At 33.5% G+C, this 25,634-nt stretch overlaps 2 protein-coding genes across 5 annotated transcripts in view; one reads left to right on the forward strand and one right to left on the reverse strand.

Annotated features, from left to right (window-relative positions):
• LOC120311433 (SPHK1 interactor, AKAP domain containing) overlaps window positions 1–3,541 on the forward strand; it is a 72,911-nt gene extending 69,370 nt beyond the window's left edge. For all 4 annotated transcript variants that reach the window (XM_039350907.1, XM_039350908.1, XM_039350911.1 and 1 more), the window contains one exon: window positions 1–3,541. In XM_039350907.1, coding sequence (XP_039206841.1) covers window positions 1–144 — 144 coding nt within the window. In that variant the 3' untranslated portion in view covers window positions 145–3,541.
• The window catches only part of DAW1 (dynein assembly factor with WD repeats 1), a 27,703-nt gene continuing 3,801 nt past the window's right edge, over window positions 1,733–25,634 (reverse strand). The window contains exons 2-13 of the mRNA XM_039350947.1: window positions 23,011–23,083; window positions 20,777–20,918; window positions 14,765–14,823; window positions 12,615–12,737; window positions 12,259–12,358; window positions 9,560–9,667; window positions 8,696–8,802; window positions 7,973–8,075; window positions 7,056–7,170; window positions 6,098–6,174; window positions 4,814–4,976; window positions 1,733–3,621 (exon numbers count right to left, since the gene is read on the reverse strand). Coding sequence (XP_039206881.1) covers window positions 3,587–3,621; window positions 4,814–4,976; window positions 6,098–6,174; window positions 7,056–7,170; window positions 7,973–8,075; window positions 8,696–8,802; window positions 9,560–9,667; window positions 12,259–12,358; window positions 12,615–12,737; window positions 14,765–14,823; window positions 20,777–20,918; window positions 23,011–23,083 — 1,205 coding nt within the window. The 3' untranslated portion in view covers window positions 1,733–3,586. The remainder of the gene's footprint in view (window positions 3,622–4,813; window positions 4,977–6,097; window positions 6,175–7,055; window positions 7,171–7,972; window positions 8,076–8,695; window positions 8,803–9,559; window positions 9,668–12,258; window positions 12,359–12,614; window positions 12,738–14,764; window positions 14,824–20,776; window positions 20,919–23,010; window positions 23,084–25,634) is intronic.

Genomic DNA, 25,634 nt, shown 5'->3' on the forward strand with positions numbered 1-25,634 from the left:
TTTTTAGATGTTGTGCAGTTTGTGCACCAGAAGTCCTGGAAAGTGGGTGATATCTTTCATGCTGTGGTACAATTTTGCAAGCTCCATGAAGAAAGTAAAGAGCCGACTCTGAGCCTCTTTGACTGGCTTCTTGAACTAGGATAAAACCTTCTTAAAGATTCTATTTGCATTTTTAATCTGTTTTAAGCGGCAGTGATCTGTGAGTGGCTCTGTTTTATTCAAAATCTCAATATAAATAGAGCTGAAAATTATAAATTCTGCTGATTCATCATGACCCTGTTCCAAAGCAGTGCAAAGTAGGGAAGTGAGGAAGGAGGGCAGGGCAGAAAGAGAGAAGTGAAGAGCCAGTGTAAAATATTGCTACATTAAGGACTTCGTAGTTTTGAATGCATTACTCTTGAAAAGAATAGGATATGCATTTAAATGACTGAAAAAGACATTTTCCATAATCTGCCAGCTATGTACGGTATTAACTGGAATTACAGTAACAAAAAATACAAAAAACTTTGTATTTATAGTTCAAATGCCTAATGATTATACAATGACAAATGAGTACATAGCAGATGTCCTTAAATAAATTCTATATTGTTCTGCTTTCAATCTATTCCCAAATTAGGGTCTATGCTCACACTGCATTGAAAAGCCTGAAAGTCATTCCACAAGGGTGTCCATTCTGCTGAAAGAATTAAGCCCAACAACTTTTTAAATGAGTTCTTAAAACTCATGTTCAGTGAGTATAATCCTGGACTGTCCTTTAGTAGAATTGAGTCTCACAGGGGAGTTCTAGACAATTGCCTGAAATATTAGCATTTTCCAGTTTCCTTCCACATTTTTAACAATGATTCATGTACTTTATAAGTCTATTTACAATCTCTGAATAAATAATAGAAACATGTACTCTGAGTAAGCTTGCAGTCAGGAATTTAATACAGTCATTTAACTCCAAAAGTAAAATATGTTCAATTAGGTCAACCTGGAAAATAATGGCTTTTTATTATGCCTTAATAGGAAGATTGTACTGATGAAATAAATTTCATACTACTAACAACAGTTTATTTCTAACATCTTTAAGATAATGTATTGTTTTGCTGTAAATATTTGAAGTATAGTACATAAGATTTTTCTTATGGAAAAATGTACTTGTCAGACAAAAGCTGGTACCTTGCTACTCAGAAAAATAGTTCTCATCCTACTCAAACATTCTTTATAAGAGCTAAAGAATCTGATTTTAATATATAATCAAGAAAGTAAGTTAGATTCCAGTAAAAAAAAATCTTCAGCTTGCTACTAATGCAAATTGCCAATATCCATTGCTAGTAGTTTTCATTGTGGCGCTATTATGATATTGAACATTTCTTTCACAAAAAGGGGTACTTTTCACTAAAGAATTACATGATTTTAGAATGTATCAAAAAATAACATTATTTTGCACTATTTTAGAAGCAATTTTTAATACAGTATATAGAGCCATAATTACCATGATTTTCCAATTACGCCTGCCCTTTCTTACATATACAGCAAAGATATTGCCAGCATTTTTATCAATTTAAGTGGCTTTATGGAAAATAATCATTCTACAGTACATGTAGAAAAGTAAAGAATCTCATTGTTCATAGGAGAACTTTGGACTAGCACCTTGGTCTGCTTTGGAAAAGTGCCATTGCCTAAAAAGTTTATCAATAAGTGTTTGCACTCAGAAATCAACAAAATAATAGATCATTAGAGATTGATATATTGTTGGAATATATTTATTTTTGACCAATGGCAAATTAGTTGTGAATTACACAAATTTTGCAGTGGTAGAATAAATATTTACAAGCACAAATAATATAACAGTGTAACAATGTGATGACATTTCTCTCTGTATATTACATTTTAGTACTGAAGCCTGACTTGAAATAAATTTGTGTTAACAATCTGCCTTTATCTTTCTTAAATCTGATTCTGAATATCCCTTGTATGTGATACAGATGAAATAAAGCATTGTTGTACAACTATTTAGTGGGGGAGATACGTTTTGTATACATCATTACCATCAAGAATATTAGGTAATTGATACTTATCCCTAATATAAGATATAAGATAAAATTGATATATAACCATATATTCTGGGTTATATATCTATGCAGATAATATTTCCCTCACTTCTGATATGTGGAGATTTTGCTTGCAAATAATTTTAGTAGCAGCTTACTAGTTTCATTTATTTTTTGTTTTTATAAACCTTTGAACTTTCTGAAGGTTACAGAAACAAATTAGGTTTCACTTTCCACATCTGGAAAGATGCTATGTTTTAAAAGATAGAAAATAGTGGTTCTTTGCTGTATTGGAGATTTCATCTGACTTTTTTACCTTTCTTCATTGAAAGGAAACTATACGTAGTGTAGAAGGAAGTTCAGATAAGCCAATAACCTGATATTTTCAGAGAAATATAATAAATAAAAACCAAAGATTCACACACATTTACAACTAAGCTTCATGCCAATATCTGGATATTTTGGAACACAATGATGCTTAGCTGACAGCAGCAGTTCTTTAATACTATTCAAAATAGAAATGTTCAAAATCATTTCTAATGACTAGGAAATGATGGATCACAAATAATAACATATCAACAAATTCTGGTTTATACAAGAATTATACAAGAGCCAGCATAAACAACATTGCATGAACTTTGGGGAGGCATTTTTTCTATACTGCCTGCTTGTATAGAAACCCAAATTAGTAGGAGATCATGTTAAAAGGCTCTGTAAAACCAAAATCAAGTTCTTGAGAAGAAAGGCAGTTCACATTAAATGAAAAGACATGAGGGTTATGCTATTTCAACACTACAACTCTCACAGCTGAATGCCAAAATCAATGTTAATTGTTTTTATTTCAGAACATGGACCTCCAATGAACATATCAATAATTAATAGAAAATTATTCTCATAATGCACAATAAAAAACCTTTAATATTAAAGAATTACTTAGTTAACCATATGTGAAATATGTAGTATATTCATTAACTGAATTATGCAGTTCTTAGTATCATTATTTTCTCTCTCATTGACATGGAATAAAACTTAATAATTGTTAGATTGTATTTATTTAATGTTAGAAACTTCTAATGTTTAAATACCCGTTTCAAAATGGGGCAAACCATAAATATAAACTACACTTTTTTAAAAAAATCAAGAAATAAGAGTTATACAATATAAATTAACTCCTAAAGATAAAATATAAATAGAACATACCAATCAATACTACAATATTTACATTATGCATATTGAAATGTTTTATTAAATAAAAATTAAACCTTGTAAGGTAAGATATCTAAATGAACACAAGAGTAACAACTAATAGTATAATAAAGACTTCTCACTCCAATTAGCCATCTTTAGAAGAAAAAAGCATTTCTTATAATTTTCTCAATAACACATTTTTACATAGCTGGCCAGGTTAATTATTACAATAAGTCCAAGAAATATTTCTGCTACATAAAGAATAAAAAAGACAGATGCAAAAAGCAGATTTTTAAAGGTTAATGTCTATATAAAAACACTGAATTAACATTCCTAGAGAAGTGGGTCAGCCTTTGTCCCAATTAGCGCCATATCCTACATGTATTATCTTTGCTTCCTAAAAAATAGAGAAGAATATAACATTAAGTGTTAAATCTTTTTATTAAATCCATAATAAATAGTCTATAAAATCCATAAACAATAGTCTAAGGATTCTTTTATTTGCTGGATCATTAAAGAATTATGTTTATTTTATCACAATCACTATTTGTTCTTGTTTTGCTTGTAATCAATAATTGTTTTGCTCTTAGTCTCAAGTAATTCACTACAGTTATTACTATTTTTTGAAAATTAATCTTGCTGGCTTTATACCTCAAAAGCCATTGTGCTATTCTTTAATTATAGAATAAATCATTATTTTCAGCCCAAATATATTCAGTAAGAGCTCTCTGAAAGGATAAAAAAAACCTTTACTTGAAATCTTGGCAACTCTGTTTTATTTTGAGAATATGTTATAGTGTTACACAGACTAATGGTCTAGAGCAATATAAAGCAGTTTTATATACTATGGCTTTTTAACTGTAAGCCAAAAGGCAGACATTCATAAGATACAACTTCCCACAATTGTAATTTCAAGCTTATATTGCTTATTTTATATGTAATATAACTATTAAAGATAAACCATAAAATGAGGTAATTACAATTCCTTATATATGGATTACAGCAGTGATGGGATTCAAATATGTGAACAATCGGTTCTCTATGTGGATGCCGCTTCCAGAAGTTCATTCTGGGCCTGGGCAACAAAAAATTAGCTACCAGTTCTGCCAAAGTGGTGTGAACTGGCTGAATCCCACCACTGGATTATAGTGGTGAATAGGCCAGCACAACATTGTAATCCATATATGATTATCAACTAAACCATGGCTTAATGTCTAATTCATATCATAGGGGAAAAAAGGCAAATGTGACTGGAATAATATTGCCTTTCCTAATCTTCTCTTGTTGCAATGTTTATCAATGTACAGTAGTAACATTTCAGCTACTTCTGCTTAACCTTTTTAAGACAGAAGCATAAGCAAATATTGAAGTTTGAAAGGTGTTTTATTCCATCATCACATAAGAGAAGAGAAATGTAAATAGATCAATCCCCTCCAAACCCCAATTAATTTAATCCAATATGTTTCTGAACTAAGGTAAGAAAAACTGGGAAGCTCTTTATTTCACGTCTTTTTATTTTTATTCAACACTACCTGATAAAAAATTCAGTTGAACTATAACAATTTCATTTCAGTCAATGTATTAGTTACCTGTAATAATTATATTCCCTTTGTAATTAAAAGCACAGGAAAATATCTCATCAGTGTGGCCTTCCAATATTTGAACGCACTGTCCCATCTTAGGCTCCCAAAGACGAGCTGTCTTATCTGAACTGGCTGTAAGAATACGACTTCCTTGAGGATTGAAACAGATCTTTAAAAAATGATAAAATGATATTTTTTAAAAATAGGAAAGTAGAATACTTTATTGTAGTTTGTCATCATTTCTACTCCTATTTTATGCATGCAGCCAGGCTTTAGGCTAGTAATGCTCTTTTAGCAAAAAGTTGATTTAGGGCACTGAAACAGAATGAAGTTTTCCATGGCAATTCACCAGAAATTGATTCACTGTCTTTCTTCTCAGAATGGTACTTATATTTATTTTGCAAAATTAGAAAAGTAAAAAATGTAGAAATAATTATGAACTAATATAAAATTAATTAGGTTGTAGACTTAATTATGAATTAATGGCTTAAAATGTATGTCAGAAAACATCAATTAGTGTTACCTAGATTGTTATGGTTGCATATCAAAGTAGCAATTCATATGTTGAAGATAGTTACATGTCAGACCCAATAAGTGGTAAAAATGAAAGAAGCAGATATTAGTTCTAGAAAAAAATGTGCAATATTCTGAATTAATATAATCTGTAGAAACAGCTACACAGTCAACAGTTAACAGTCTGTAGGTGACATGAATGGATGAATGAAAATGGGATGAGGCAGTGACAATGTCTCTTTGTTTTGAATATATAGCTTAAGCATGTCTATTAATGTATACCCAAGAAGGAAGGAATTTAAAAGCATGATCAGTTTGATAGCATACATTGCAAGATTCAAGAATAATTAAAAATTCTAAAGGTTGGTAGAAAGGCAGTTAACTGTATGTGCAAGCTGCTACATTACCTTCTAAATGGATGATGATGATGATGATGATGATGACAACTTATATATTACCTTTTACCTCATAGGATGCTCTATCTCAATAAAATGTGCAAATTATTAACTGATTATGCCTGATTTCTATTGTATTATGCCCACCTGACCTGATATTTTAATAACTAGACAACAATTTGAGTGCAGGAGAGCCATTGCCTCCTACTAAAGTTAAAGACACAAAGAAACAAAACTATATTTAGAATACAAAGAGAAAGAGAAAAAAAGCTTTCTTGGTCATATTCAAATAGAAAAATATTTTTATGAAAAATAAGCAGAACTAACAAAGTTTGAGCTAGAACAGCAGTATGGGAGATTTTGAAACAGGCAAACATTTTACCTTTGAAATTTCTCCTGAATGGCCTTCAAGTTTTGCAATACATTTTTTTGTTTCTGAATCATATACTCTTGCTGATCCTTTAGTAAAAAAGAAGAATTTAAATAGCTTAATTACATTTTGTTAAATATTAAAAAATTCAAATAAAATTCTGACAAAAATATAAATTATACACTGGATATGACTCCTTTCCTAAACATGTTTATTTGCAAATAATATCATTCAGTCTAGGGGAACTTACTTCATCTAAGTAATATGCAGAGTCTAGACCAGGGGTGTCAAACTGCCGGCCCGAGGGCCGGTTTCATCATACCAGAAGCCGCGCCCACCCCATTGCCAGCAATGGTGAAAAAGCTCCGATACATCGCGTGACGTCACGTGACATCGCGAGTTTGACATGCCTAGTCTAGACTCAAGAGAGTCCCCTGGTGCTCTCTAATCATTGAAAGGTACAAGTGGCAATGCAAACAAATAAAAAGTCTATAATTGCTTTAAAAGTGTGATTATAAGTGACTTGGAAGTTTCTGAACTCTTTTGCTGATGATAACATATGTATGATAACATATGTATTTAAATGTTATATTTATGAGAAATGCATTCCTTTGGGATTATTAGATAATTTAATAATTGAAAATGACATGACTATATGAATACCCCAACACTAAACTAAACCTAACAGTTACTGGTATTGTTATAGAAGTTTTTTATATGATTGAGCCTACACAAAAATCAAGCTGTCTTCAAAGAAATACCTTACCAAAATACCTCTAGTGCAAAATTTTCAGTGATCTCTACCTGCAGGCCAAAAATTTTAATCATTAAGGTGCAAAATAATTTTTTAGAGTTTTTGCTACTTCTAGGAATACCTTCTGATAGAATGTAAAACAGGAGTGAAAAACCATTTTACTTTTTAGAAATCCTCTTCCTGCTCTTTGACCAGACATTAAGTAATTTCACCTACCATCAGCTGAGGCACTTGCAATACGCTGGCCAGTATAATCAAAACAAACATCTAATACTTCATCATCATGGCCTGTTAAGGTTGCTACCCGCTTGCCTGTCAAAGCATTCCAAAGCTGCAATATGGAGAGAAAGCATTAAACAACCCATGCAAATAATTTCAGGCAATCAAAACATGATCTTTTTATATTAAACTGGACTTTCATTGCAAGTATAGCTAGCCTTTAATCTTTTTCTTTAAAGGAATATAGAGCTAGTATAAAACAGCAATGTAAATTAGACAGTTAGTGAAATCATTTTTAATGCAAGATGCTCTTTACAGAATTGTTAGGGCTAGATTTAGTTCACCAGATTTCAATATATAGTTATGTTTCTTTTCCAGCCAGGTTGATATGTAGTGTATTAGGCTTGTTGCTGTTCTTACGCAGTTGACATGTGCTCAGAAATCATTTAGTGTGGTATTTTTAAAGTTTAATCTTTGATCTAAAAGTGTGAAAATCACATTACTAAATGGCTGAACAAAAAGGTGACTGTCTAGTCTGCCAGTACTGTATAGTCAATATGATCATGCCTGTATCTTTAATATCTATATCCCGTATCTTATAACTGAAGCTATGGCTGAAACATACTATTCTCCAAAGTTCTAGGGCACCTGGCTCATATCTCTGATTGTCTTATTAGTGTCTAACAGCTTATATGCTGCTTCTGAACTATGATTTCTATAAAATTCTATACAGGAAGCAATATTCCATTGCTTGGATCTACATTTCAGAATCCCTGAAGAGAAACTAAAAAGGGTCAGACAAATCCAAAGAAGACATGGCCAACTAAATCTTTTTGCTGGATCAAATATTTTAGGTGAATAAATAAAACCTTTCCATATAAAAACTTATCATAACCTGCAATACACTATTGTACCATGCATGTTTTGTCCATAGATCCAGTGATGATCAGAGTACAATCCCAGTTGAACTGTGCGCTGCTTATTTCTGCACGATGTCCTATTAAAGTATGCATTCTCCTGATGGGAAAGAAAATAAATTTCAAGTTAAATGGTAGTTTAAATTGTTATATAAATATATTAATCACAGACATCCTTGGGGAAAAAAGTTAGACAAATGCTACAGATAGTGCTGCCCTTGATATGTTTATTTAATAAGTATCACAAAGTTTCAAAGATTCAAAAAGTTTTATTTGCTTCAAATACAGAAAACATTTAAGCAAAGAACAAGAGTGTTAACAGATATGAAAGATTTTGGTGTTTACAGAAGCATTTGGACATTAATTTATGCTTGTTAAACTAACTGACTAAATTACCAGATAATCCTAGATTATTTGGGCAAATTTTGGTTTGTTTTTGCCCTTTTCAGTTATTTTTTATCATGCATCTATATACACTGGAAAAATGAGAAACCAAATCAAAGCATGGATCACTGTTTTTACATCATACTATGCTGTAATGCAGTCAGAAATCCAACGTAATCTGAAAGTGTGGAAATCTGCCTTAAAACAAAAAATAGCTCATTCATTGCATCTACTGCATTAATTAAAAATGTATAAGGCCACATTATGAACTACATAATCCAAGCTATACAAAACAGGAATTTTGTAAAACATAACATAAAAAATATAAAATAGTACCTGCCCGTGCTAACATCCCATACTGCAACTGTATGGTCGAAAGAACCTGTGATGATTTTGTCTCCTGTGGTGTTAAACGATAATGCAATTATCTCTGCAGAATGTCCCTACATTTTTTAATAAAAAAGAGGATTTCATAGAATTATTTATATGTGCATTAGTACAAACAACATTTTTTCAGATATGAAATGAGGTAAAAGTAAATCAATGTAAAGGAAATTGGTAGTATTGGAACCTGAGTGAAAAAAATATTGTTATGACATATTAGGTTATAGTTCATAAAGCCTGACTGAAGTGTCATGCATGGGGAAAATAATACAAAAAACATGGTAAGCAGACAAAATATGAAGTGGAAGTGGGCTGGGAAAATTTGATTTAAGATAGGTTGTGGATCTCATTTGGTGAACTGGATTATCTCCAATTAACATGAATAATTCTAAAAAAGGAGTAGGCAGGTGCTACAAAATACAAGCAGATGGGGGTATGTACTGGGCTCTTCAGAAGCAAAAGTGGTCGAAATGACTTACAGAATGACTTGGACTCTCCCTGCCTACTTCCCCATTAACTTTGCTCAGAAAGATGGCAGGGAAGGTTGTAAATGGCGATCATGTGACCACAGTTCTCTGAGATATTGTAATCACAAGCTGGGTGCCTAAGTGCCCAGATTGCGATCACATAACTGCAGGGAGCTATAATGACCAAAACTTCATGGACCAGTTTTTCAGTGCTGCTTTAACTTTGAATATTTACTGAACAAATGGATATAAGGCATCAGCTACCTGTATTCTTTCAATAACTTTTATTTCATTTAAAACATAAGAAAGCATCATATGCCTGCTAGAACTATAAGTAATTGCAACTCACTGTTAATCTGACTATTTCTTCTCCATTCTGTATGTCCCACAGTCTAGCCGTAGTATCCATGCTTCCAGTTGCAACTAGTGTGCTTTGAAGATTAAATGATAAGCAAACCTGTAAGATAAAAAAGGGAAAGCAGATCTTTTTAGAAATCCTTAGCTTTCCTAACTTCCTTGCTGTCAGGCAGGTGATAGCATGATAGAATGCAATTCCTGCTGATCTATGCCTTTTTGATTGCACAGAATTATAAATGGCAACAAGAAGATGGATCAGAGCCTAAAAATTCGCAGCCATCCAACCTTGGAAGGCTTGAGTCTGAGCTTGTTCCTCTCCATCCAGACCTGCCCAGCATCCAGACATTGGACATCGATGGCATCACTTGGATAGCCCAGAATCAAGATGTACAACTGGATAAAATCAGCATATTGATGATAATGGGTTCTGAATTAATGGATGATCTCTTCCAGCTGTTTCATGTACATATTAAACAGGAGGGGAGAATGTGTCATGCTCAGAGGCATCACACAGACAAGGGGCTGAGGGTATAAATTCCTGCTCCTGCCAACACAAAATAGAACTGGCCCAGAGAAAGAAGAACCATTATAACACAATGCCTCCAACTCCCAAATCCTGCAGTCAGTCCAAAACAGTACCATGCTCAACAGTATCAAAACCCACTGAAAGATGAACACAAGGATGGATACATCAGCTAATCCCAGCTCCACCAAAGGTCATCATCAAGTAATACAGTCTCCATACTGAAACTCAGCTTGAAACCAGACTAAAATGGATGGAGATAATCAGCTTCATTAAGTATTCTCAGGAACTGCAATCCAACCATCTTTTTGTCATTATAGGTATTAGAAACCTATAATGCCTATAATGATTGAACATTGCACTTCCATTTCCTTTAAAGCCAAAGGAATTAATATCAGAGAATGGATCCTGCACTTCTTGGGAAGCTATAATAACCCAGGAGAAGCCCAGATCTAATAAGGAAGTGACTGAACTCAATTTGAAGTATCCTGGAAACCTCATCAGGAGTCATTCAACTCACGTTGGCTAACATCTATACAAATGTATGGCTAGTCTCTATCTACTTTGATCTTTTCAAGTTTCCAGAAAAAAATTAAATCATGACATAGCCTGCAAAAACTGTAGTTCTGTTGTTCACATTGAGTACCTGAATTGTAAAATTATGATAACAAGACAAAGGGATTTGCCAGGTATGTATTTCTTTTATAAATTGGGAGAAGATAGAAAAAACAGCTCTATGATAACATAATAGAATATGAGTGTGACTATATAAGTTTATCGATTGCTTGAAGGACTAAAATCCTTTAAGAAGTATGGAGCTGTTTCATGTTCATGAATTCCTCTTAAACATTATGCTGAATATAATATGGATTATGACATAATACTGGGTATTTCTCATTAAAGTGACAAATAGCATATGATTTTTCAAGCATGTTTCTACAAATCCTATTGAATTCTAATTGGTTTTAGTTCTAATTAATATAATTAAACCCACAGTTGAATAGTTAGTAACTATATCTTAATTGGGATCTCTGTGCAATGGTGCCAAACATATGTCAAAATCAATGTACTGATGTAAATGTATGAACCAGTTAATATCATCAAATAGACTTTTGAAGAAGTACTACTTAAGAAAGGAAGTAACCACTGAATGAGTTTGGTTTTTCTTAACAAATGAAGAACATAAATAACATATATATTTACAACCCAAAAGAATGTATCTAATGAAATTGGCTTTGGTCCATAAAAGCTTATGTGACAGTCAATTCCACAAGACCCTTAATTATTTTTGTTACTTCCCTGAAATTAGGAAAAATTTTACTAATTGGCATAAGACTGCAACTAATCCAAAAATACAAAGATATTCCTTAAATTATCCCTAATTAACAAATTGATGCATAAATTCTATTTCAGTTTATTTGTGAGAAAACAACATGCGTTAATATTAATTACTAATCTAATTTTGGTGAGATGTAGTGAATATAGTCAGTCACTCCTCATATTATGATTATTCAGTTAGTGACCATTCACAAATATAAGAGGTAATAAAAGATTCATTTTCTGACCAATGCCTGCAACCAAATTCTAGTTCAGCCTTCAGTATGCAACTGATTAAGTTCTGGTCAGTTTCAAGAAGCAGCACTAACTAATGCAGGGTTCTAATCAAGAAATTAAAGTCCTGAGCTTCTTAACTTATGGCACTTGGGGACATGCTGTTCTGCAGAGACAAGCAGCTCAAGAGGAGACAGCTTTTTTTAAGCAAGGTCTCCACTTTGCAAAGGATCAAAAATGGGGGGGGGGAATGGCTCAGACAAAGGACACTGTATGAGAGAACTTCATCTGAATGAGATGACAGCAAACAATGATCTTTGCAGTCTCTCTCTCCCTCTTCTTCTCTCTGTCAGTCATATGTTAATTGAACAACCATTTTGTTTAAAAACAATTGCTGGAATGAATTTCAGTCACTAAATGAGGAGAGGGTGTATACAACACTGATTGAAGAGGTTTGTAGGAATTGAAATAACTCCCTATTAGAAAAGGAAATGTTCAGTACTAAAATGTGTTGCATTCTAACTTACAAATAACTGTTCTCAGATGAAACAAGTTGTGTCACATTGGAACACATCCAATGGGATTGGAACAAGTGCAACCTAAACTCCTGTACTTACAATTTCTGCAGTATGTCCTCTAAAAGTATAATAGCATTTTCCTGTGTCTACACTCCATAATTTGCAGGTTTTATCAAATGATCCAGTAGCAATCTTGTCACTAAATAAATAGAAAAATATTGTTTTAATTATTAACTCCATATATTTGTTGATTTAACTTATATGGTGCCAAATCCTGTAAGATTCCTAGCAATTAACAGCATTTATCAAATAGAGGAGGAAACCAAAATAAAATTCAATGCAAATGATTAAAACTGGGGTATAAAAATAACCCTTTCAAATTAAGTTTGCAACATACTTTAGATTTGAAGACATTAATGACTATGGTGTATTAAGGATTTTGAAAAGTTACATACCCATAAGGATTATTGAAAGCAATTGCATACACCACATTTCTATGACCTTCCAGAGAACGTAATTCTTCTCCTGTTGCTGTATCCCATAGTTTGCATGTTCGGTCATAACTTCCAGTGATAAAGCTACAACAAACAAGTCCATCATATGATTTCAGACCCAGTTGTTCTCATCCACAAATTAACCCACTTCTGACTGAATTCAGTGGCTATCTTTCCTCTCATTCTCATATTTTTCTTTAAGGAATATTGTATTGGCCAACATTACAACAAATCTAAACATTTATAACTCCAGGTTCGTTGAGAAGATTGCATGACATCTATTTGTCTTGTAACAATAAGACTGAGCCCAGAAGGTCTAAGTATGGATGTCTCAAAACACCTTTCCCAGAAGTCCTCTAAGTTTACATATCCTGGCCCATCTTCCTGCCTTAGTGTACAAAGTTTGCTGTTACTGCTGCCTATCTTCCAGAGAGATGCTGTTACCTGGAACATGGAATACATAGACATCTTAAAGCCTAGGCACCCAACTGGCAAATAGAGAGGAGGAGAAAATAACGATAAAAATAAACGCAATCTATAACTCTCTATCTCCTAGAACAGTGATGGCGAACCTTTTAGAGACCAAGTGCCCAAACACTGGCCCTGCCCCTGCTCCACCCTCTGTGCCCCACCCCACCCAGCCTGCCCACGGGGCCACTCACCGCCTCCAGGGCCTGCTGCAGATCACCAAGCAGCCCCACAGTGCCATGGCGGCCACGCCCTCTGCCCGCGCCCTGCAGCATCAACTGTGCACAATGGGGCATGAGGGCAGATTCTTGTCTATGCTGCCTGGCTGCCATGTCCTTGGCTGTGCTACTCTGCATGGGCCACGCTCGGGGGTGACTCTCCTCCAGGGAGGCTGCTGGTGAGGAGGAGGTCACAGGGGGAGGCAAGGCTGGGGCAACTGCACGTGTGCCCACAGAGAGGGCTCTGAGTGCCGCCTCTGGCACGCATGCCATAGGTTTGCCACCACTGTCCTAGAATGGTAGCAAGAGGTGTGTGACTACGGAAATTTAGAGAAAGATCAATCTCTTAATTCGACTCTAGAGAAAGATCAACCTCTTAAGTGTTAAATAAAATTTCTTTATTAAAAAATGGGAAAAAATAATATAAAAATTATTTTTATTTCTTTTTAAGAATCATGTGTAAAACAATCAGTACTAAAGAAATGAATATATAATGCTTCCAAAAATCATCTAGAGCATCATACATTTTCCACATAAAATTTAGGAATGGAAAGAAAATTAGGATTATGAACAGATACAACACAATCCTAAATTTAGAGGAATTTTGCTCTGTCAACTTCTAAGCCACATTAATAGCACCCAGTTTATTGAGCATGTACAAAGAACACAAATAACAAAGATGTCTGGGCCGAACACATCTGCTTCCTTCTTTTTTCTGGGAGTTTTGACTTGGATTTTTTGTTCAAAACCAACACATTTTTCTTCATAAGGAGAGGTTAGGAAGAATTTCCTACCATGACACATTCACTACTAGCTATGAAGTATTACTAGTAAGAAATTGAAAAATGCCAAGGGCTTTTGTATCTTTTATATTTTTGAATTGTTGAATAATGATACAATTTTATATGTGTCTAGTAGGACTTGTCCTGAATAAATAATTATTTGCAGCCTCAATAGCTTTGCAATCTAAAATCTGGATTTTGGTGTTCACCATAGCAAAAGTGAACTAAAAGAATAAAAAAATAATAAATTCAGCATTGGGACATGCTTTTCAAATGTTAACACTAATAGTTTTAAATATTATCTCAGTGAACGACATTTTTAAAATGGTAGATTTGTGTTACATTATTAACTAGCAGCAATTCAAGGAATGGGTGGAAAAAGCATAACATTGGCTAAGGAAAAGAAAAAAGTTGTATAATATATTTATTCAATGTCATTTTGCTATCTATTTTTTACTAAAATATTTTAATTGAGGGTTTTTTCTACTGTTGTTGCTACTGCTGTAGTTTTGGCCTTTCATACCATATTAATAAGTTTTCTTTAGTTAAAACAATAGCATGGGAAAACATGTATTGTTAAATATACCAAATACCATTCCATTTAAATTACTTACTTTTAATTTAACTACATATCCAAACTTACCAAGAACCAGATTTGTTAAAGGCAACGTTGGTGAGTGGCAATATATGTGCTCGAAGTACCTGAAATTACAGAAAATAGCAGTGCAGTTTTCACTATATTTCTGTAGATTTTTGCCTTTGTAAATCCAGTTTCATAAATGTATATTTGAAATATGAAGCATGCCATAACAGCATGCTTTATGTATGAAGCACTCAAATGCCAATCAGGTATGCTACAGCAGCTTGCTACTATGCTGAGCACACACATACACATGCAAACACATGAAGATCACCCAGGAAGCAGCTAAATAAGACCCAGTCATTTCATACCCAGCCCGTGTCTCCATTAAGAGGTGTTATTGACAGTTACAAGGTGATATGAAGTGAAAATAGAAAACTAGTCTTATTTACACTTCTCTGTTCTTGACAAATAAGTATCCAAGGAATATATTTGCATGTCATTCCTTACTGAACCAAGGGGAGGCGGAGCCCCTATTTTTATCAATATAGAGGACATCTTTTAAGCAGAATTTTTTTTTTCATATTAACTACGTTCTGTATCTTGCTTTCATGAAACAAGATGTATATAAGTAACCTAGAGGTTGGGGATTTTTTTTTATAAAGAAATAAAAGTTAAATTTGCATAATTGCTTCTCTGCTGCCAGATAGACTGATGAAAGGTCATGTCACTTATAATAATTTTATCTTCACTGCCTGATTTTGAATTATCTTATCAAAAGAAAAAAGGCCCAGAAAGAAGAAAGGCAATGTTCAAAGCTTTTTGAAAAATGCTTAAAAATTGTTTAAAAATTAAATTAAGTTAAAAGATTGAAAAAGTTAGGATATGATAATTACTAATAGAAGAACTTCTGCTGTGGCCATCTGAAAAATACAGCATAAATAGTAACAGAACACAGAGGAGTCAAGCATTTTTATCTGTCATTCAACAAACAAAATCTAAGGAAAGTTTTTGAAAAACTTTGTATCCAACATATTACATCTGTTGGTTTTTTTAAAAAAAACTATGGTTCCTCAAACAGTTACTAATGCTTTTCTACAAACACCCTGAGTATTCTATAACATTAGTGCCAATTCATCCAATTTAACAGAGTTCATACTTCATACTAGGCCAGGGTATATATCTGTGAGAGAATCGGCAAGGGAAAAAACCTTTTAAGCCATAGCAGCCTGGTTTTCTGTTACTATTACATTGTAAAATTAAGACTTAAAAATTAATATATTTTTGCAGCCCATGTAAGAACAGTCATGACCATCAGCTAAGATTCTAGATGGAACAAAATCTTCCTGAGTAAAAAATAGTAGTCCTGCTTTATACAAATATTCATATTCTTTGGCAATAAATGCCCATGTAGAAGAGGTCTAAGCCCAACTCTTAATTGATGATCTATAGATTTTTTTTTTTGTATTGCATTGGTGATACTAGTGAAGGTTTTTTTCCCCCTGCAATCTACAATTTAGATGACTATTCCAATAGTCAATGTTTCTATTCAACTACCTAAAATATCTTACTCTAGTACAAATAGTATACAGTAATTGGTTTTTTTGTAATATATTTTATTGATTTTTTAAAAACATAAATCACAATAATTGGTGAACAATGTATTGTCTGGCTACATTTGTAAAACAATCATTAACAATTGATTTCTATAATCCATAATTCACATAATGGTTTTAGTTGATTTCCTCTTTTCCCAAAATATCCTCTTTTGCAAACATTGAATTAATGCAATTCTTATTGTTTTGATAGATAACAATATATATATTTTCCCCAATATTCTTAAAAATAATAATCACATCAATATAATATTTCTTTTCTATCCAATCATTCTGGTTGCCTTATCATAGATCCTGTTACAGTCCTTATTTTAATTTGTTTCTCCCACCAAATTCTAGGTATTCTTACTGGTTAACATTTTCTCAAACATTAATTACATTTAAAAATGTAACTCTATTTTTCCATATGAACCATCTCATACTTTTACATTTCTTAAGGAATAGATAAAACAATGAAAAAAGAAAGGAGAGCAAGAGTAAAGAAACATAAAAAATAACATACTACTTAAAATATATATCCCTCCTAAGCTAATATATATTTATTTCCTAAATTTCTTATTCTTTTTAACCATAATTAAAAATACGTTTAATCTTTAATTAAAATTTAATTTTAATACATCTAGTCATCTAGTCCTTTAACTCTTATTCAAAACATTTTTATCCATTATAATTTTCTTAAATTCAATCACATTTAAGTATCTAAAACATTTCCCTTATCTAGGTCATTTCAACTTTTTTATATTACTCATATCAAGAAAGTGAAAAAAAATGGGAAAAAAGTGTACTACAGTATATTATTTAGGGAATTCATCCCTCTTAGAATGACATATATATTCCAAAAAATGTCTATTTCTTTTACCATATTCAAACAAATGTTTCTTTTTTAAGTATTCTCTTGGTAAGTCCCATCATCTATTTTCTTGGTTTCCACTTTAGTCTTTTTCCTTTGCCCAGTATCTTTCTTAATTAATGTATTTTGCTGAATCAAAAAGTTTTTCCGTATGTTTGTAAATGTTGCTGCAGATATAAAAAGTAAATCCAGTGAACTGTCTTTGTACGGGACTTCTGCCTTTTCAGGTTTGTTGAAAATCTTTTTCTTTCTCTCTGCTTCTCTTATCATTTCCTTTCTCTCCGATGTTCTTGACATCTCTACAGTCCATTTTATCCAATCTGTTTTCTTGTCCTCAGATTTATTTTGTAGTCTTAAGGGATAAGTTATTTTTTTCCAATTCTTGTGAATTTTTCCCCACTAGGATTAAATCATGTTTCCTTGTTTTGTTAAGTTCCATCTTTAAGTCTCTATTCTCAATTCTATATCCATTTATCTGTTTTATCTGCTCCTTCTCTGTTGTTGTTTTCTGGGATTTTTTTTGTTGTACAGTTAACTTAGAAATAGATTGATTTATATTTTCAAAGTTATTTTGGATTTCTTTGTAGTTTAAAGTCATTGTTGTTTGAATTAATTGCAGTATACTATATATCTCCTCCTATGAAATATTTATGTTTTCTTGATATGTTCTTTCTACATGTCTCTGATCCATGATGGCCAAGAATTTGAGTTTTTCTCTTCCTTTCTTTTCTCTGCAAATAGCTTTAGAGTCCCAATTAAATATATATTTGTAATCCAAATAGTTCAAAAAATATTTTTTTCTGAAATGTATAATTCTCTTTGTCTACAGCCCAGATTATTGTATTTTTTGTCACAGTTGTTCTTTGTTGTTAAAACTTTGAAGATCACAAATACAGATTAGCTTTTCCCAGGTTTTGCCAAGTCTTATATTAAAGTCATAGCTGTCATAGTCTTCATCCACCACTAGGTGTCAGCAACTATTTGTTTTTCAATTTCATATATTTTGATCCTCCATAAAAAGATTAATTTGCCGCTTCCATTAGTATAAGGGTGGGGCAGAAATCCCCCTCCTTCCCTTTCAGAGGTATTTTGCTTCTTGGGGATCTTTCCCAGGAAATTAAATGTAGAATAGAAAGAGAAGATCGAATTCCTCACCCAGTTTCAAGCATGCTGTTCACAGTTGTGCTGGTTAGTGCTTTTGGACTTCGGTTTAACCTGTCGGGTTAAAAGGCTTTCCTCAAGTCGAACGGAACAGCTACAGCCATTCTAGAATCGCTGGAGCACCCTTCTTTCTTTGTCGCCTCTCCAGGGCGACTTAGACCCATTTAGGGTCCCAGGCAGGGTGAAATTAGCTGCAGGGGTGCAGAGAATCTGCAAGCCCGCAACCGGTCACTACCGCGCCTGTATACAGTAATTGTTTTCATGCACCTTTCCTTTGCATACACTCTGTAATCACAACTTAGCACAAATGTACTTTTATATACTGCAGTAATTTTTAACTCACTTTTCTTAAAGTACATTTTTTTTACCTACATTTCTGGCTGACAACAGATGTCAACAATATGCATTGATTGGCGTCATATATCTCATGGCAGAATCCAGTCACAGCAGTTTAAGCAAATTCATAGCATTTTAGGATAAAAGAAATATACGGACATTTATATCTCTAGTTCACATTAGATGTTAATGCTTTATGGATCACAGTACATCACTTAACCACTTAGCTTAACATAGCAAACACATGACTAGCAGGTACTACAACTTATTTTCAAATTACATTGTCTCCCACTGCAAATCTTCCTTTCGGTTGAGGTATCTTGGAACTGCATGCTCTTCAGAGACTACTGTAGCTGGAATCCAATATTAGTCCATTTAAAATAGCTCAACACTGCCATTTAGTTTTGTCAATGAGATATTGCAATTTCAGAAAAGGATAGAAATAAACCATTTATAAAATAGAAATTCCCTGAAATCTTTGATATATGTATTATTATTATTCCACCCTTTTAAAACATTTGGTCAACAAAAGGTAGAGAACATACTTAATATTCCTGCCTCCTATTTTCCTCACAATAATAACCTTGTGAGGTGTGTTTATGGTGAGAGATTGACCCAATGCCATCCAACTGGCTTTCATCCCTAAGGAAGCCTAGAACTCAGTCTCCTAGTTTTTAGGCTGGTACATTAACCCTAACATCATAATGGCTCTCTATATAGTTTGCTTTAGTTTTTCAAGAAAACAGAAATAGTTCGCCATTGCTTTTTTTCATGATTTTCCATGAAATTTAATCTTGGGATTTTATAATCTTGGGATTTTAGGGTGATTTCCTACTGAAATATTAAGCAGGACAGTTTTTTGAAGATTGCCTAGATGTTGCCATATTACCCAATAATTTAGCCATCTAAATTGTTTCATTAAAAGTTTAATAAATCTTTTTCTGCTAGCTGCCTGAATAGCCAAGAGTCTATATTTTAAAAAAGACCAATGTATCTTTCTTCACCTTAATGCAGGGACACACATTTTTTTCCTGTCAAGAGTCATACAGTCTTTGAATGATATAACAGAGATACATTTCAATGTGAGACCAGGACAATAGCTAAATTTATTTTCATTTTATTTACATTTAATAAAAAACAACTGATAAATTTATTCTCAAAAAAATGGCATAGCCACAAAAGGTATGATGCAGGCATCATTGGCCAGGGCCAGGGATCTACGTTTGATGGATCCCAGGAAACATGCTTTCTCTGTTATGGTGCCCACCTTATATAACTTCCCTCTCACAAAATTACACTGAACCCATCCTCATCTTGACATTCCATAAAGTCTTCAGTACATGGTTCTATGACCAGGCCTGGAGCTCTCAGGAAACTGGAGACTTGGCTAGACGGTTCCAGTGTTGAAGGGGGCATTTCTTATTCTCCTTCCATTTTGATTGTATTTTGTGTTCTTAAAGATATTTATTACTAGGATTTTTCAAATTTGTACTCATTATTTTATATTTTTCATCTATTGCTGTGCACCACTCAAAGTTGCTTCAGTGAGATGGGTGGCTATGTAAATTTGAGAGAGAGAGAGAGAGACAGAGAGAGAGACAGAGAGAGAGACACAGAGAGACACAGAGAGACACAGAGAGAGAGAGAGAGAGAGAGAGAGAGAGAGAGAGAGAGAGAGAGAGAGAGAGAGAGAGAGAGAGAGGGAGAGACATGGGGTGGGGGGGAGAGAGGAGGAAAGACAATCTTTGGAAAGCATCTATTGGCCATAGCCAAGACTTTCCAGCCTCAGACTATTTACCTGTGGCTTAGTGGATCACAGTATTGTAGCTGAAATTTTGATTTTTTTTTCCACAATGAAAATGAAAGAATTAAAGATTACATATCTATATTTCTCACCTGCAAAAAAGTAGGAATTAAAGTATCAAGTAAGATTTGCAACAAAGTGTTGCAATGCAGTTTCACTTTTTAAGTAGAGTGCAGATGTTTGTCTCTCCATTTTATTTTGTTTTCTTATATTAGCACTCACAGAAAGAAAGATAGGAAACAATATTTCAAAATACAATACAAAGACTCTTTATTGCATGACTAAAAAAAATACCTCATGACTCTTACCTTAAAAAGATAGAACTTGTGGTCCACTTGTCCTAGCTTCTCTTGCAATCGTAGAATTAAATGTACAACCTGATCTTTCCGTGACTGTGTGATGAGAGGTTCTGCTTTTCTAATATCTTCTACTAAGGCTTCTACATCAGTTCTAAAGTACATTTTAAAACACATTTTTCATCTTCTGACAAACACTCAAGAATGCTGTTCAGTTATCTTAATTAGATAATTGTTCCTATTCTCAACATCCATCATGCCAGTGTTGGTTTCCCTGGGAATGATGGAAGCTGCAGTAAATAATGTTGAATTAAAGTAAACTCAGATTTGAAGTTGAGTAAAACATGCTTTTTTAACATACGGAATATTTCAGCAGCAGTTTACAAAAATAAATATAAAAAATGAATTATGCATAATTGTAATATTGTATACTGTTCACTCAAATATTTAGCAATCTGATCAGTGAAACTTATTTCTAAATAATATGTCAATTTCCACATATAATGATATGGTGGTGGTGATGGAAGAATTCTATAGCACATTCTTAAAAACTTATTTTTAGGGTTTTTTTAAAAAAAAATATTATGGAAGTCTCCCTTACCACCATCCACCATTCTTTTATGTACAACAAAATCCTTCTTGCTGGTTTGTACATCTCAGCAATTATATTAAATCTAATAAGGTTTTTAAATCTTTCTTAGGACCATAGATAATTATAACATTTTATATGTATGCAGGTTAGGTGTATGAATTGCTAAATTATATCAATCAAGTTTTCAATAATTGTTCTAACCTTTTAACCTAATTGTTTGGAACAGTCTTCTCTAACACGGTAATTGTCTGTACACTAACAAAAGTGCAAGACTCGTTTAGTTCAAATAAGACTTTTCTAGAAGCTTTACTGAATTAAATCCAAGATTTCTCAGACAGGTTGCTGAAAACAAATACTGCTTTACTCCTACAGATTGATCAGTTTTAAATCTCAAAGAGAAGATGTTTCTTGTAGTGGTGTTCCTAGGACAGGAATTCATTGACAAAGGTGGCCATTTAGTTCCTTTTATGGCAATCTATCTCTAGAACATTTTTTCATACATGTTTTTGGCTTCATAAATAAGCTGCTTTGGTCCCATGAGATAGTTCTGTTTGAGCAAATACCTGTTTTCATCTCTCTTTAGTTCATTATTTCATTAGTGCAGGTTTTATTTCTATTATTTTGTATTTTTCTATTATTTTGTATCTTTTCTGTATTATATATTGTAAGTCACCTTCCAAGTCATATGGTAGAAAAGTAACATGCAAATTTAAGAAGTGAAATATTGAACTTGGTGGAACTTACTTCTGAGTAAACATGCATAGGATTGGCATATAACAGCTTTTCTCATAATAAATACAAAATTTGAGTTTTCTCATTAGGTAGCTTTTCTATTTCTGATCAATTCATTTGAAATTATACTAATCATAAAACTGTCTTCTTAAACATAGGAGAACTTTGAAATCAGTTTTTCAAATAAGGATTTAATTACTTCAATGGCACAATGTTTTAATTTATATTAAAATGTATCTGATCTTCTTTTAATTTCCTCCACCATGTTTACTTGTCTCCTCCCTATCCCCACCCTCACAAAAATACACTTTTTGTAGAGCTTCTCAGAATGCATTATAAGCAGTTAAATGTTTTACATTCCATCTATTTTTTTTATTCAACCACTCTGAAAATAGCCTCAAGTCTTTTGAAATGTTAAATATACAATACCACTAAATATCAATATACAGTTTATGAAGTGTATACAGAGAGTCTCACATATGATGGATAAGTTTTCACTTGGAAATAAAGTATGTAAACAAAGAGGATTTGCCAGGTATCATCTGAATCATAGTAAACCATGAAAAAAACCCTGATGACAGGAAGTAGGGTATGTTCCACTGTGTTGGATGTTTCAAGCAAAGAGATGGTTAATTGGAATTTCTGCAGAATTGTTGGACTCAGTGTCCTAAATAGCCCTTTCCAATTCTATAATATTATGCATTTTAAGTCCACAAAAAAATTTATAAAGAAACTAACAGCTACAGTATATGTCAAGTATGCCAAAGGAGATAGCATTAGGCATTCATATATCTTTGTCTTAAATAAACAAACCTAGACTAACATCACAAACATTACAATTAAAAAGTAGTATTTTTTCTGTTCAGCATATCTGTGTGCATTACTTAATAGTCCTAGTGTTATAATAAAATATAATACTCACGAAGTATTGAGATCTAGTAAGTCTATGGATTTGGTTTTAAGTTCCCCACTTTGAATATATTCCAAAATAATGCCTTTGAAGAAGCAAAACAGTACAATTATGAATTCCATGTTGAGATAGTTTCTAATCATAAGCACTATAGAAATAGGCCTTTCTTTTGATAAAAATTTACTGTTTTCAAGTAGCATTTCTATTGCTGTTTCTGTCACACTGCAGGGCATAAACCAGGGTACCAAAACTTTCAACTAGTTGAATATACATAAACTTGGTTTCCTCAAGGTATAATCCCCTTTCCCATTACCACTTATACTCCATTTCTGAATCATAGGTGAGAATGATTTTATAGATGGGTGATTATGGAGAATTGTTTAAAAAATCCACTGTTTTGAGCACATACTATAATAAATAGGCTGGACAGCACTTGAAACAAGTTTTTGGAGCATGCAGAAGCACAGATATAATACCTACCTGAAATACTGTAAAGCAGTGGTTCTCAAACTTTTCTTCACTATGGACCCTCTTTAAATACCTTTCGTGGTCACAGATCCTCAAAGACTTAACTCAAGATTTAAATCATAACATTTCTTCAAGCCTTTGTGGACCCGCTGTAATGATATCGCGTACTCCCCCAACAGTCTATGGACAACAGGTTGAGAAGTACTGCTACAAAGCAATCCTAAGCGATCTCAAGAAAGACATAACTGCTTTAAGGTGTTGTAGAAAAGTGCTACATCCATGCTTCTTCCTACATGGAAGCATATTTTGTAAATAAATACATCTGGTGCACTATACCAGAGGTCTCCAACCTTTTTGGTTTGGTGGCCCAGAAAGGGAGGCAGGCATTGCTATGTGTGCGTGCAAGCATATGCGCACTGTGCAAACGGGGCTGTGAGGGTGCGACTCCAGCAAATGTAGCGGCACTAGTACTGGCAGGACGCTATGGGTGGCACTAGTGCCAGTGGGACACTTTGGGTTGGGACGGCGCTAGTGCCAGCGGGATGCTCGGGGAGGCGCTAGTGCTGGTGGGATGCTCAGGGTAGGGTGGTGCTAGTGCCGGCAGGATGCTTGGGGTGGCACAAGTGCGAGTGTGGGGGGATGAGTGCACACACGTGTGCACATGCACTGGCCATCTCTTTATGAAGCCCGGTAGTGGGCCAAGTAGCTGCGGCCCAGTACTGGGCCAAATCGCCACGGCCCACAGGTTGGGGACCCCTGCAATATATATTCTTGCTAGCTGTATTCCTTGCAGATAATACTTAAAGTCAACTTAGACTTTATTACAATCGACATAGTATAATAGAAACTGCCCTTTATCAGAACAAACACATAACAAAGTTCTAAAGTTTGAATACTAGAAAAATGGAAATTCCATTCAACATACAGCAAATACTGTCTTTATGATTATTAGTTTGATTTCTGAAATTATACTACAGTACTTGCATGAAACTACATTCACGGCAAGAACATTTGACCTGTGGACTTCCTAACATAAAAATTATATTCTGAGCCAATCAATTAAATTGGCACTGTTTGAATCATTTGTTAGTACATCTGAAGTATTTAACTATCATCTACTGTAATGCATCAGAAAAACTTTTAAACTGCTTTAAAGTGAAAAAAATGATATATACCATAAGGCATAGAGTTAACAGCATCCAACATAATTATTTTGGTACTTTGCTCCAACAGTTGCTTTAAAATATTAACAATTTTAATGCATGTAACATTCAAATAAGTTTTTAAAATACTTAAATATTTCCAGCCCTATGAAACTGAGTTGTAGGAGACAAAGCAGCCTAACTTAAAAAAAAAAATAAAACAGTACTTCCATACCAATTCTGTTTACCAATTTGGTTAATCATATCTATCTATCTATCTATCTATCTATCTATCTATCTATCTATCTATCTATCTATCTATCTATCTATGATTAGGAATTATGCAAGTTTCCTACAGCAAAATGGTCATCTAAATAAGATCCAACTATAATAATTTCTATCCCTGGGTTCTTCCACTGAGCATAAGACAATATATTTGATTCACTCAATCTCATTGCTTTTTACACAGCCTACAATGACTAAATAATAACTACATTTAATGTAGCTTCTGAAAGTATTTATTTTTCTGGTTTCTATGGTAATGTTGCTTACCATGAAGTCTCTATCAAATTCAACAGCTTCATGGCTGGAAAAGGATTTGAACTTGTGTTTCTTTTGTATTAATGGGGAACTCATCAAATTTGCAGACGACACCAAGCTGGCAGGAATAGCCAACACTCCAGAAGATAAACCTACATACAGAGGATGTTCACATACTTGAACATTGGGCACTATTTAACAAAATGAAATTCAATGGTGAAAAAAATAAGGTTCTACATTTAGGCAAGAAAAATCAAATGCACAGGTATAGTAGGTGGCACCTTGCTCAATAGTAGTAACTGTGAGAGGGATCTCAGAGACCTAGTGGACAATCACTTAAATATGAGCCAGCAGTTGTGCTGCAGCTGCCAAAAAAGCCAACACAGTGCTAGGCTGCATTAATAGAGGGATAGAATCAAGATCATATGAAGTGTTAATACCACTTTACAATGCCTTGATAAGGCCAGACTTGGAATACTGCATCCA

The sequence above is a fragment of the Crotalus tigris genome, unplaced genomic scaffold, assembly GCF_016545835.1.
Source record: "Crotalus tigris isolate CLP2741 ecotype Arizona unplaced genomic scaffold, ASM1654583v1 scf7180000018364.571795, whole genome shotgun sequence".
Taxonomy (NCBI): Eukaryota; Metazoa; Chordata; class Lepidosauria; order Squamata; family Viperidae; genus Crotalus; species Crotalus tigris.